At 40.2% G+C, this 13,845-nt stretch overlaps 1 protein-coding gene across 3 annotated transcripts in view; it reads right to left on the bottom strand.

The window, feature by feature from the left end:
• Positions 1-636: 636 nt before the first annotated feature.
• Positions 637-13,845, bottom strand: part of GPLD1 (glycosylphosphatidylinositol specific phospholipase D1) — a 70,820-nt gene continuing 57,611 nt past the window's right edge. For all 3 annotated transcript variants that reach the window (XM_072603963.1, XM_072603961.1, XM_072603962.1), the window contains 8 exons: positions 12,519-12,660; positions 11,897-12,002; positions 11,717-11,810; positions 8,469-8,645; positions 6,999-7,159; positions 6,271-6,297; positions 6,099-6,149; positions 637-2,615 (listed from right to left, as the gene is read on the bottom strand). In XM_072603963.1, coding sequence (XP_072460064.1) covers positions 2,529-2,615; positions 6,099-6,149; positions 6,271-6,297; positions 6,999-7,159; positions 8,469-8,645; positions 11,717-11,810; positions 11,897-12,002; positions 12,519-12,660 — 845 coding nt within the window. In that variant the 3' untranslated portion in view covers positions 637-2,528. The remainder of the gene's footprint in view (positions 2,616-6,098; positions 6,150-6,270; positions 6,298-6,998; positions 7,160-8,468; positions 8,646-11,716; positions 11,811-11,896; positions 12,003-12,518; positions 12,661-13,845) is intronic.

Below are 13,845 nucleotides of genomic sequence, written 5' to 3' on the forward strand. Positions count from 1 at the left end.
AAGAACAGTGCTACATAATATAAATAAATCAAATACAAATAATGCCATGTATGTAGTTCTGGTTTTTTGAAATAAGATAATTTTCTGTGAAACTTGTAAAAGTTTAATTTTGTGGTATTAAGAATTATGCTAAAGAATAACCCCAGGAATAGTTTGGTTTGGGGAATCTCTTAGCATGAAATTAAGCAATAATTACTGTGGCTAAATATCCTGTGATACTTGTTTCATAGTTTACCTGTTGATAATAGCTTACATTTATTTTGTAACTTTTATGATGATTTCACATAAATATCATTTGATCTGTGAGCACTATTATCTATTTTAATAAAATCATTTTGATGAAAAATAGGAATCTCTAGGTAATTATGGGCCATATTCAAAGAAAGCATTTCTCTTCTGTGAAGCAGAGTAACAAAGTTTTGGGGAAGTAGGGTAGTGTATGAAGCCTGTATTGATGGCCAGGAATCTCCAGGAGTTAAAACAGTTAACGAAGAATACTTAACAATCGTTAGGTATAGAAATTGCCACTGCTGGGCAGTTTATGGTCACCTGATTAGTAAATTCCCTTTGAATTTTAATAACAAAAACTCCAGTATAATGTAAGATGGCACAGAGAACAGTACTCCCATAGCAGTGTCTTTGTTCAGTAATACTTTATTTGTGGCACAGTTTAAGGAATTTTAAAAAGGTAACTATCTCGGACTGCCAGGTGTAGTTACATCTGTAGTGTTTTACATGTCAGCTTTTGTTTTTGTTGTTCTCATATGAAGTACATAACATGGAATTTCTTGTTGGCAACTGCTATTCCAGGGAAGAGGTCACCTTCCTCTTCCCCAGGAAACCTAGGTCAGGGGTCACTTTAGATTATGCATCAGTATACCTACAGTGTTATCTTATTCGTTTTTATTTGCCTTTTATTTGTCTCTTCTCTTTTACCACCCCTATCCTTAGACTGTATTCTGCCTGGGATCTCTTCTTACCCTACACTTTGCTATTAGAGAAGCTAGGAAATATTCCTCATATTTATAATGACTTACTCCTGAAGTGTTTAGGCCACCCAAAATAACTGTGCTAATCTCACCAGGGTCATAGTTCCTCCAGGATAGTACAGAACAACTGATACTATCATCATGCATAACTCTTCCAAGTTACTTTCTTCTCTTTCCACCTTCCCAACCCCCATTCTTTAGTAAAGTCTTTGTGTTGGATATTTTTTAGTTTTACTCTGCTATTATCATACATGACTTTTAAAGTCAATATATGGATTTCTCAATACTGGCAGTTAAATATAGTCTGGGACAGATGATAGTACAGTTTGCTGGAAGGGAGCCTGGAACACCAAATCCAGTCATCACCGTAGGCTAGCTCCCATATATTCTGCCTGGCTGCTCATGGTGCTAGCTCCATTCAGAATCTACACTACTATTAAGGCTATCCTGCCTACTAAGCCACAACCCTGTTTAAGGTACTTCTAAGAGAAAGAGAATGAAAAGATAGTAGTTTGAGGGCCTAACCTTATCCTCATCCTTGGCTACCTTGGTAGAATTTGTAGAATACCCAGAGGGGCCTCATTATCTTCAGTTTTAATATTTGCTTTTCACTGTTCATAACCTTAAAGATATCTTCATTCTTATAAAGAGAATTCTGTTGAATTCATGAGTTACCCTGTATGGGTAGGCATGAATAGGTAATCATCTCCTTTGTTGGAGTGGATACTCATATTAATGACATCACAGATCTATTGAAACACTGGAAAATAAAAAGAATTCAAAAATGTCAGTAAATGGGGAAATGTGACCTCAAGTTTTCAGGCAGTTGACCCAGACATTAATTTTTTTTTTCTTGTTGCCTATTCACTTTACATAGCTACACATATGCTAATATCACTAGCCACATACCATTTAAGATTTCAAAACCACTGGCAGAAAACAATGGTCTTAGGATTTGGGGGTAATCAGCTCCTGTGATTCCTCTCTGCACCACCCTTCCCCAGTTTCCCTTTATACTCTCTCCTTAGTGATCAATTAAGCTTCCCTAAAGGAAGAAGCAAATTTTCAAGACTTGCCAAATAGGTAAAGACGAGAAGACCATCCCAGGAACAGGGAAGGGCTACACAGATAAGTGGAAGGAGGAAAGGTTTGGCAATAGTCAGCTCCTAGATTTAGATCTGGGATCTTAGAAGCCGCCTAACCCAAATTGCTCATTTTGTAGATGAGGAAACAGGCCTAGAGAGAGTAATTTTCCCTAGCTGAACCGCATTCAGAAGAGCAGGAAGACACATCAGATGCCAGGGGGAATGAGGAACCAGATTGGAAAGGGGGATGTGTGCAAGAGGAGTTTCTGCTATTTCATAGTATGGTCGAGTCATGTAATTGAAGGTTTCACAATTCCCAGTTGCCTGATGCTCTTCCTATCTTTTCCCTGCCTCCCCAGGAACTCCACCTAAATGATACTTCACAGTGGCTCCACTTCACTTCATCCATATGTCAGAGGCCTCTCCATAAAAAGGACAGGGGTAGGCAGGGTCACTAGTTGACTCCCAGATCGTAGATGTGAAGCGTCCCGGCCAGTCTGGCTCCCATGGAACTCCTCCCAGCAACAACGACAACTTGATTCTGTGAGGACACAAGACAGGACAGTCAGAATAGCTGTGGCTGGAGTTCCAGCCACAATTCCAAATGCTCATAAGCCCTAAAAGAGTCCGAGATGCTACTGAGGAAGTAGCTGATTCCTTTCCAGATCCATAATGAAGAAATGAAAAAGAAAGAATAAAGGACAATGGCATTAATAGTAAGGGTGCTTCCCAGTATGCGGTCCCCCACAACCCCGGATTCATGTGGCCCAGGATGGTACTGGTTTCAATGAGGGATTGAATTAACAAAGTGGCCTGTAAGGAGGGAAGACTATAAAGTAATAATACCGCTGGGGTTGGGGGTTTTGTTTGTTTGTTTAATAAAGAATATCCTTTGGAATGCCTTCAGAACTTGCAACGCATTCCTTTGAATAACTGCAGTGGTAGTAAATTATTATCCTTTAAGGACAGATTTGACTTTCTGAAACAACTAAAAGTCATAGCCAAACGGGGTCACAGAGAGTCAGACAAGATTAAAACCACTCCGCAGCAACAACAAAAAAAGTTGTTTTCCCATTTCTGGCATAAAGAATGTGTGGCATTCACCAAGTAGGAGGAGAAGAACCTTAAATCTCTTTCTTCTAGGAAAACTCAGATCAAATACCGTTGACTTTTCAGTAAAGTATGCTTTTCATCTAGTTCCATCAAGGCAGTGTAAAAAATGCAGGGTACTGATTGTGAAGTCAGAGGACCTGGATTTGAATCCTGGCTCTGTCACTTACAAGCTATATGACCTTAGATAAGTCACTTAGCCTCCCCAGATCCCTTTTCTTTAAAATAAAGGCATCAAATTCAATGGCCTCTGAGGTCTCTTCCAGTTATATATCTATGATCTTATATTCCCAACCAAACTAAAAAGCCTGGAGCACAAACCTATAGTCTTCATTGCAACCTGGCTGTTTTCTAGGATTGAAGTTGTTTGAAAGATGGCTGAGTGGAGTTCATGTCCTCACCTCTGTACAGATGCCAATGGAGAGGTAGAAACATCAGCGTGGGTGTTCTACAAGGACATCGGCATAAAGACCTTCCCATTTAACTCTGGCCTTGTTGGCCCAATGTACCCAATTCATTTAAATTCCCATTCCCATAAGTTCCTTTGCCTATCTGTTCCCTGCCTCTTTAAGTCTTTCTGATCCTTCAAGGTCTAGGTTAAGGCCCATCTCATTCAAACACCTTCCCCAACTACTCCAGCTCCTTCACTGGATGTCCCAAGTCCATTATTTGGTATCCAGTCCTATCTCATTCCTAAACTTTGTGGTGGTTGTTTGGTCATTTCAGTCATGTCTGACTCTTCCTGATCCCATTTGGGGTTTTCTTGGCAAAGATACTGGGGTGGTTTGCCATTTCCTTCTCCAGCTTATTTTACAGATGAGGAAATTGAGGCAAATAGGATTAACTGACTTGCCTAAGTACTTGAGGCTGTATCTGAACTCATGAAAATGAGTCTTCCTGACTCTAACCTCAGTGCTGTACAGTTATATTAGTTAAAAGAATGCTAGAGCTAGAAGGGATCATAAAGATTATCTAGTCCCAACCCCTCATTTTTATAGATAGAAAAACTGAGGTACAGAGAGGCAATGTGATTTGCCCAAGGTCAGAGAGCTTCGGACTCAAAAGTCCAGTGTCCTTTCCACTGAATTATATGTTGTTCTGATCTTGTTAAACTACTAAATTTCAATAAAAGAATGTACCATACACACACACACACCTTTAGCATCTCCTTTAGCACAGAATCACAGAACTTCAAAGTTGAAAGGGACCTCTTAGGGCAGTCCTGTGCATATGGTAGGGCCTCTACTTTAAAAAATTAAAGCTGTAGTAGTAGTAGTAGTAGTAGTAGTAGTAGTAGTAGTAGTAGTAGTAGTAGTAGTAGTAGTAGTAGTAGTAGTAGTAATGGTAGTAGTAGTAGAGGTGGTAGTGGTGGTGGTGGTGGTGGTGGTGGTGATAACAGTGGCAGTAGTAATAGTGAAAGTAGAAGTAGTGGTAGTAGCTGGCATTTAATATAGTGATTTAAGGTTTACAAAAGATTTTACAAATACTATCTCATTTTATCCTCATAACAGCCCTGGGAGGTAGGTGGTATTATTATCCCTATTTTACAGATGAGGAATCTGAGGCAGGCAAATTCACCCAGCTCATACAGTTAGGAAGTATCTAAGGCCAAATTTGAATTCAGGTCTCCTGACTCCTGACAGGTTCAACATTCTTGCCCACTTTGCCACCTAGCTGCTTATATTGTTGGAAAAACTCTGGTCTTGAAGTAGAGATTTGTGTTCAGATACCTAAAACTCACCAGCTGTGTGACTCCTCAAAAAATGAAAATAATAAAAGAATTTATTTATAAGTATTATTCATTTTACACAACAAATGTGTTCCTGGAAACATCTATGACTGTCAGAATTTTGTAAAATTAAACCAAATTTTAAATACCTGAGAGGAACTGGCAATTTTAAGAACTCCTAAGGTAAGAATTTTTGTAAATTACAGAATTCTTTTGTGCAATTAATCATTTTAATTCAACCTTTTGTATGAATCTGTGGAGTAGTAGAAAGAATGTTCGTTGCTCTGTTACTTCCTACCAATGTGACCCTGGACAAATCTTTCAACTACCTAGTTTCCTCATCTGTAAATGAGGGCTTTGAACCACATCACCTCCACAGTCCCTCCCAGCTCTAAATCCTATGGTTCAAATTTTCATGTATCAAGTTCATAGACTAAAGAAGTACCGGAAATAGAGGGCAACCTAACCTTACCTTCTTGAATTTGGAACCCAGCTAACCACAGGATTCATTGGTCCTGGATGACCTGGTTGATACAACTACTGTACCAAAAATGTTAGAATATGAAGTTAAGCATTCTTAGGGAGAAAAATTCGGGTACAAGAATGGCCCCAGATTTGTCTAAACCCTGCAGCCCTAAAATAGAGCTGCCAACACACTTTGCAGTTTGTTCCAAGGAATTCAGGCCAGCAAGCATGATATAGATGAAGAAAATGCTGGTTCTAGAGTCAGAGAACATGAGTTCCAATCTTGCCACTGACACTACCTGTGTGACCTTGGGAAAATCATTTGACCTCCCTGGGCCTCAGTTTTCCCCTCTGTGTAATGAGGCATGTTGCATTATAAGACTCATAAGGTACCCTTCAGTTTTTGATCTGTGATCAAAAACTTGCCAGAAATAAGCCCTGTCAAGATATACAGGGTTATGCAAGTAATAAATATTTGCTTGTATGAATGACTGATGCCATAAGTTTATATTGGAATGTAAGATCATTGCAAGTAGAGATTGTTTAATTCTTTGTATTTGTGTTACTGGAACCTAGCATAGCACCTGGCACACAGTAGGTGCTTAATAGTTGTTGACCAATTGACTGGTAGGCTGAAAGATACTCTTCCTAAATATTAAGAATAATAAGAAAAAAGAAAGCTGATGCATATGCATGTGTGTGTATGTGTGTTGTTCTCACCTTTGTCTTTGATTTAACGGTGACCACAGAGCTCCCGAATCTTGAACTTTCCTATAAAACACAGTTTGTGCATTAATGGTCTTTTAAAAAACTTGTCATGTTACAACAAATTCAAGTAGAAAGAAAAATGGTAGTCCATTTCTCTCTCAAAAATGCTTCAAGAGATACTCACTTCAAGAGAAATCAGTACATGCTGAGCCTGAAAGAAAAGAAAGGAGTGGGAAACACAATATTACAGTCATTATGATACACATAGATAGATTCGAAAGAACAAATTTTATGTGATGGCCACAGTACAAACACCCAGGAAATGGAAGACAAAGGAACTCATCCTAAAGAAGGGAATAGACTGGATTCATGGGAAGATTAATGGATTCAAAGTCTGAGGCCTTGGATTCAAATCCTGCCCCTCAACTTACTACCTATATGACAGGCAAATCATTTCCTCTTCCTGAGCTTCAGTCTTCTCATCTGTAAAATGAGGGAACTGGACTACAAGGTCCTACCAGCTCTGAATCTATGATGCTAAAACTGGGAGGTAAAGGATCTTTACAGATTTGACCTTCAGAGTGGTCAGTCTCTGTCCATTGACCATGGGATCTTGTCAGAGTTGTGACTGAAATGCTAAGACACTTTATGATTTCCCCCTCAGCCAGTATGCTGGATGTACTACTGTATATGTTACGTGTGTTTGTTAAATGCTTCTTCCAGTAGTCAAGTGCCTTAGACATGAATAACACAGACAATAAAGGCCCTACAGTCATCAAGCACCAGGAAGGAGTTCATTTAGTTTTTCATGAAGTGTTACAACATCAAAACTTGACTGTATTAAGAGGGACGCGGTAGCTAGCTGACCACCCAACTGGTAGGATTTTGTGGGAGGACATGTAGGTGACTTACCTTTTCTTCAGGACATGGAGAGATCCAGGATTTGCATTTGCTTGTGGCATCACCAAGTGAAACATTCCTGCCATTGTAAATGTAAACCCGGCCATCCTCCCCACCGAGCAGCCCACCTATGATGTCCCCTGTCCTCAGAGGGGCTGATATGATGAGCTCATCTGTAAGCATTAAACACAAGGGGAAGAGGCCTCAATGAATTGACGTACATTTATTAAGCACCTACTATGTGCCAGATACAAAAAGAGGCAAAAAAGTGTCAGGTAGCTCACAATCTAACAACATGCAAACAAATATATACAAATCAAGCTATACGTTGTATAAATAGGAAATAATTAACAGAGAGAAGGCAGCAAAATAAGAGAGCTTGGGGAGGACTTCCTGTAGATGGTGGGATTTTAGCTGAGACTTAAAGGAAGCCAGGGAGGAAGAAGAGTGTTCCAGACATGAGAGACAGCCAGAAAAAATGCCTCGAGTTGAGAGATGGACTGTTTTGTTCTTGCAACAGCCAGGAGGCCAGTGTCACTAGATGGAAGAGTACTTATCAGGGAGTATAGTGTAAGAAAACTGGAAAAGTAGGAAGAGGCTAGGTTATGAAGGGCTTTGAATGCCAGAGCATTTTGTATTTGATGCTGGGGGCAAAGGGGAGTCACTGAATTTTAATAAGGAAGGCATGGAGGAGAGGGCAGTAATATGATGAGATCTGCAATTACTTTAGTGGCTAAATGGAGCATAGATTAGAGTGGGGAGAGACTTGAGACATGCCAACCCACCAACAGGCTACTGTAATACAGACATGAAGGGACGAGGGCCTGCACTAGATTGGTGGCAGTTTCAGAGGAGAGACGGAAGAATTTGAGAAATGTTGCAAAGGAAAGCCTTGGCAACAGATTAGATATGGGGGTGGTGGTGGGGGTGGTGGTGATGAGATATAGTGAGGGCCTGGGAAGATGATGTTGTCCTCTACAGTAGTGGGGAAGGTAAGGAAGGGAGGAAAGGGTTAGGGAGAAAGAGAATCATGTTTTGTTTTAAATCCTCACACTAATCATTATTTCCTTATCCAACACACTCCTTACCCTGCCTTGCAATCATCCAGTCTTAGCCTAAGATAGATGCTCTTTTCACATTTCATTATTCGTCATCAGTTAATAGGGTGGAGATTCTGAACATAGCCATTGTTCCACAATTTGGTTTGGGCCTAATTAGGCTCAGAATTATTATCAAAACAGCCTCTGCATTACTGAGCAGCCAATTTAACTATCTGGGTGACCTTGGGCAAATCATACCATCTCTGGGCCTGAGTTTCCTCCTCTCCAAAATGATAGGGTTGAACTAGATGCTGTCAATTCTCATTAAGTTGTCTGAGTTCAGGTGGGTGGCACAGCTCCTAGGGAGGGGTCTCTACTGGGGAACGGCTCCATTGAGTAAAAGAATCTGACTCCTTGGCTCAAGTTTGTGTCACCTTCTTACCCAATCCATCATTGTCCAGGTCCCTTAAGTGTACAATCCCTCCAAAGCGGGAGAAACGCCTGTCGCCACTGAAGGTGCCAAGTAGCGAGGGCCCTGTCTCAGCTGTTAAGTCATACATCTGAGTATTGCCTCCCTGGTGCAGGGTCATGGATAAGAATGCCATTTTAGACTTGTCATCTGAAACAATAGCAAAAAATGAAAATGGAACAACTTAGAAAGTATTAAGGCTTAGATTTAAGATGTCATATTATGAAACTAACCTAAGCAGAGAATTCTAAATTTGGGAGGGCTCTTAATTGATCATCTAGTCTAATCTTTCACCCAGTGCAAAACTCCAATCTATAATATCCCTTACAGATGCTTCTTGAATACCTCAAGTGACTGGGAACTCACTACTTTTTATGAGGCAGACAACCTACTGTTAGAAAGTTCTAGTTTTTAGAAAATTGGCTTTTGCTACAAGGTACATGAGGGGAAGGGGAAGAGGGCAGTAACATGATCAGATCTGCAATCACTTTAGTGGCTAAATGGAGGATAGGTAGGAGTGGGGAGAAATTTGAGACAAGAGAGTATCTGCCCCCAGTTATTTGACAGTAGAACTTTGTACCACCTCAATGATCCAAAATGGCATAAATCCAAAAAGTTGAACAAAGAAGACCTTTGAGTAACAAGAAAAAAAGTTGTCATTTAAATGTGTATGAATTAAAATTTATTTTGCTTGAACATGTTTGTGCTCTCAATAAAATAAGTACTATTGCAATACTCTAGGATATTGCAAAACTAGGGTTAGGCATGTTGGTTTCCTGGTTTCTTAAGAAAAGATTGGAATTGTCTTCAAGCCCTTACACCAGAGCTAATGATGTAGTACTGTGTGTAAAATCAATGTAACTTACTCACCAAACTTAATTATATGATTTTCTTGGGCAGTCTTCAATTCTGCCTCAGCTTATAGCAGACTACCAGTTAGAAACTTCCTGGGGGTTGCTTGAAAACAAGACCCACAAAAACAGCCAAAAAGGAAGAACAAAAATAAAATACTAACAAGAAAAGTACAGGAACCTGGGGCCACTTAGCATAGAAGCAAATAACCTCAGACAAGAACACAGAAGGGATCACTGTTGTCCAGTTTATACAGTAATGGATGTTGAGAAAGATATTTGGTGTACTCTGTTTACTAAAGCAGGCAAGTGTGTAGAAAGATGAACTATGAGAGGTGATTAAAAGTGTTTTTTAAAAGTGTTGGTGCCTTAAGAGAGTTCAATTATCTGAAAAATTCCCTCATTTAGAACACCTCATTTCCTAGTGTCACCAAATAAATATGGTTTTACTATACAAAAGTGACTGATTGGTGGAAAGGGTGCCAGGCCTGGAGTCAGGAATTCAAACCTAAGTTCAAATTTGGCCTGAGACTCTTACTAGCTGTATGATCCTGAGCAAGTCACTTAACCCTAATTGCCTCAGTTTCCTCACCTGGAAAAATGAGCTAGAGAAGGAAAAGGCAAATCACTACAATATCATTACCAGGACAACCCTAAATGGGGGTCATAAAAGAGTTAGACACAACTACAATTACTCTACATACAAGGGGACATTTCTTAGAGTCAGAGTTTAGCATTTCTATAAATGTGATGTTAATAATTTCAGAATAATCTTACTCAAGTGAAATTTTTATCATCAAAGTAGTAAAACCACAATAATTTGTAACTTCAACATCCTCCCAAGGTAGTTACATTTTTGAAGTACATAGCATCCTCTTTACTGACAAAAGCTTCATTTACATTGGTTCTAAAACCAGAGCTGAATCTTGGAGGGAATATTGACTGAGATCCCAAGACTTCAAGCTGGAAGGGGTGTTAGAAGTCATCTAGGCCAACCTTCTCACGTTACACATGAAGAACGAGAGGCTCAGAGAAATTAAATGGTTCACCTTAGGTTTGCAGTAGAAAAGTGGCAGCGCCGTGATTCAAACACAGGCATTTTGACTCCAAATCCTTATTTATATCATTAATTTCCAATCCATCTATTATTAGATCAATTTAAACAGTCAGAGGATCCCAGCACTAGAATACCTTAGTGATCAACTGATTCAGCCTCCCTTCCCCTCCCCTCCAGTGTTCTTTCCAGCACATATATGCCTGCCTCCTCTGACTCTTCACCAATTTAAGCCTAGCACAGTAATTTTCATACTTAAATAGCACTAGATTCAGGATCAGGTGACATGCATGGGCTCAGATTCGTGCACTGACGTTTACCAGCAATTGGATCATGAATTCTCTGAGACTTCATCTTCTCATCTGTAAAACAGGAAACTACTCACCTCACAAGACTACCATGAGGAAAATATCTTGTAAACCTCACAGCACTATAGAGAAATGGACTAGTATTATTGTTGTAGCACCCAAGGAAGTTGTGGGTGGCTCAAATTTCTAAAAACGAAATGAACTCAAATCCACTTTAATTTTTAAAATAAACTTAATGAAACTATCCAGGGCTGGGGAACCTGCCACCTCAAGGCCTCATGTAGCCCTCTAAGTCTTCAAGTGCTTCCCATTGACTGAATCCAAACTTCACAGAACAAATCCCCTTAATACAAGGATCTGTTCTGTAAAACTTGGACTCCATGGAAAGGCCGCACCCAAGGACCTAGAAGGCCACATGTGACCTTCAGGACCCAGGTTCCCCACCCCTGACTTTATAAATGTCTTAAACTGCATAGTAGTTAAAGACATATTTGGGGGAAGAGGGGAAATTGCAAAATAATAATAGGGTGTTGAAAATTAAAAAAAAAAAAAGGTTAGGAACCAGGGCTTCTCATTCTGGAAAGGAGAGAATTCCAGCAGAGCCAATATATGGCGATGTAAGTGCCAGGATCCATAGACATTTAAGGTTTTTTTAATGGTATAATTCTATGTTCCTACTATAATGATCAGAAAAAAAGCCACTTATGACTCTCATGGATGAATCTAGTCCAACCTCATTTTACAGATGAAGAACATGAAGCCCAGGGAAATTAAGTTATTTGCCTAAGGTTAGACAGTGAAAAGTAGCCAAGCCATTGACTCTTGTGGATTAATCTTCCTCCTAAAAGAGAATGAAATGATTTTCCTGAAAAGCAAGCACCAGTGCTCAGGATCTGCTAACAAGGTCCTCCACTGAGAGATGACCTCTTGAACTCTGAGTTTTAAAAATATTAGTTTGGTCAGTCCATCTGACTAATAGAAAGCAGTATTAAGTGATGCCTGACATACCACGAGTTGGGGCACCAACCAGCAGCACTTGTCTTGGGGCTCCATTGACTTCCACAACACCACTTGACAGCGAGGTGCCTAGTTTTTCCATTGCCTGAAAAAATGCAATACTGTCAACGTGAAATGGCTCTGCTTTGACAGAGTGTGATATGGCAGTTCTCCTTGGAAGGAATCTCCTACCTTGTCTCCAGAAACAGTAAACCAACTTTGCCTACTTGGTGGGTAATAGCCAGAGACCTTTCCAATGCTCTGTTTCTCATCGCGGATGTAGAACGTATTACCTAGCCTGAAACAAATCACACAATTCTCAGCAACCCAGCTATCTCCAGCCAGATTTACCATGGGATTTAGTTAAGATTATTTCTGAAATGAATATGAGAGGAAGAGAAAGATAGATACACACACACACACACACACACACACACATATACACACACACACACACACACACTTCAGCCCTCATAATCCTAACTGGCCTGGGGACAGTAGGGCTGTAAAACCACACAAGTGTAATTGGCACAGTTGGGGTGTGAACTTGGGTCCTATAACTGACTATATAAGGTTCAGCACCATTTCTACTGCACCAAACCATCCCTTCTGCTTCTAGGAGAAAACACCTCAAACTATACCCCCCAAAATGGTTTCTATTTTTAAAATCTATCAGATATATATTCTACAAGATTCTTTTTCAAAAGTGCTGAGTTTACTTAGAAAAATTCTACATCTAGAGGACTCACAAGCAATGGTAAGTTTACAATCATCTGACACGAGCTCAGTCCTAGAATTCAAGATCAGAGCTTACCCACTCATATTCTTCCAGCTTGGACTCCCAACCAATAATAGGGTTCTGTTCTTTAGGCTCAGACTGTGAATTGAATATCCAAACCAGGCATAGTCATCTTCCCCCTTTACCATCCAATTAGCCTCTTCAACATTCAGTTGATCTAGAAGACAAGAGCCGTCACTTTCACTAGGAGGCTATGATGACCTGTAAATCTGGAGGTTCTGAAATCTGGCAGATCTCGGGGGCCCATTTCTAGCAGAGCCCCTTTTCATTCTTCAAGTCAACCCTGGGTACAACAATGGCCCTTGAAATTCATGTAAGGACGCTCAGATTCAATCCAGCTCAGACTCTGTCTAGCTGAGATTCTATCTGGCCCACTTGTGAATACAAGCATTATAAATGCTTAGGCTCCTTAAGAGCCAACCCAAGACGGTGAATCTTTAATAAACTTTGTCTTTCTTTGGTTTTAAGAAGACTTGAGTCAAATTCATTTGAGCAGGACTCAGACTGTCAGTATTTGGGGGTCCTCAGCACCCCTAAACCTCGTCATTTATGGTTCCCTGACCAGGAAAAGCTGCTAATCTCAAGTTTTTCTGCTAAGACTGGAACATATGTAAGCTTCCTGCTCTCCCTATCCCCTTCTCACTCTCCAAGCACCTTGGAAGCAGATTTTCAGTCCTGGCTTCAGGTCCCAGTATCAAGCAAAGTCTCTGAATTTCCTGGGCACTAGGGAGTTAAAGACTCAGGTTGTCAGTCCAGTGACTGTGTTTGAGGCAGTGGACCTGGGCATACCCTCCAAAGCAAGTGTGCACAATTATCTGACTTTCCCGGGCACTAGGAAATTAGGAAAATGTCAGTTAAGCAAGTGCACAATTCTCTGAATTTCCTGGGCACTAGGAAGTTAGAGAAACGTCAGTTAAGTGGGTGCCCAATTCTCTGGATTTCCTGGGTGCTAGGGAATCAGGGAAAACTCAGTTAATTTTTTTTGTCCTCTTTTTTTTTTCTCAAGGCTTACTCCCACGTCCCTCCTTTATGGAGAGAGGGACTTCCAGTCCCATGCCAAGTAATGGGTCAATCCTCTTCAATTCCAAAAAATTCACCTTTGGGATATCTCTTACATAATTGGAAAAAATTTAGCTTCTCTAAAGAACTTAAAAAGAAAAGGTTGGTGTTCTTTTGCAACACAGTTTGGCCTCAGTATCACCTAGAGGACCAGGAAGTATGGCCCATATTTGGGACCTTACAATGTAATACACTTTTACAGTTAGAATTATATTGTCTCCAAAAGGAAAAATGGATAGAAATACCTTACATAAGGGCCTTTGTCAAACTCTCTCAGGACCCC

Source organism: Notamacropus eugenii, chromosome 4 (genome assembly GCF_028372415.1).
Source record: "Notamacropus eugenii isolate mMacEug1 chromosome 4, mMacEug1.pri_v2, whole genome shotgun sequence".
Lineage (NCBI taxonomy): Eukaryota > Metazoa > Chordata > Mammalia > Diprotodontia > Macropodidae > Notamacropus > Notamacropus eugenii.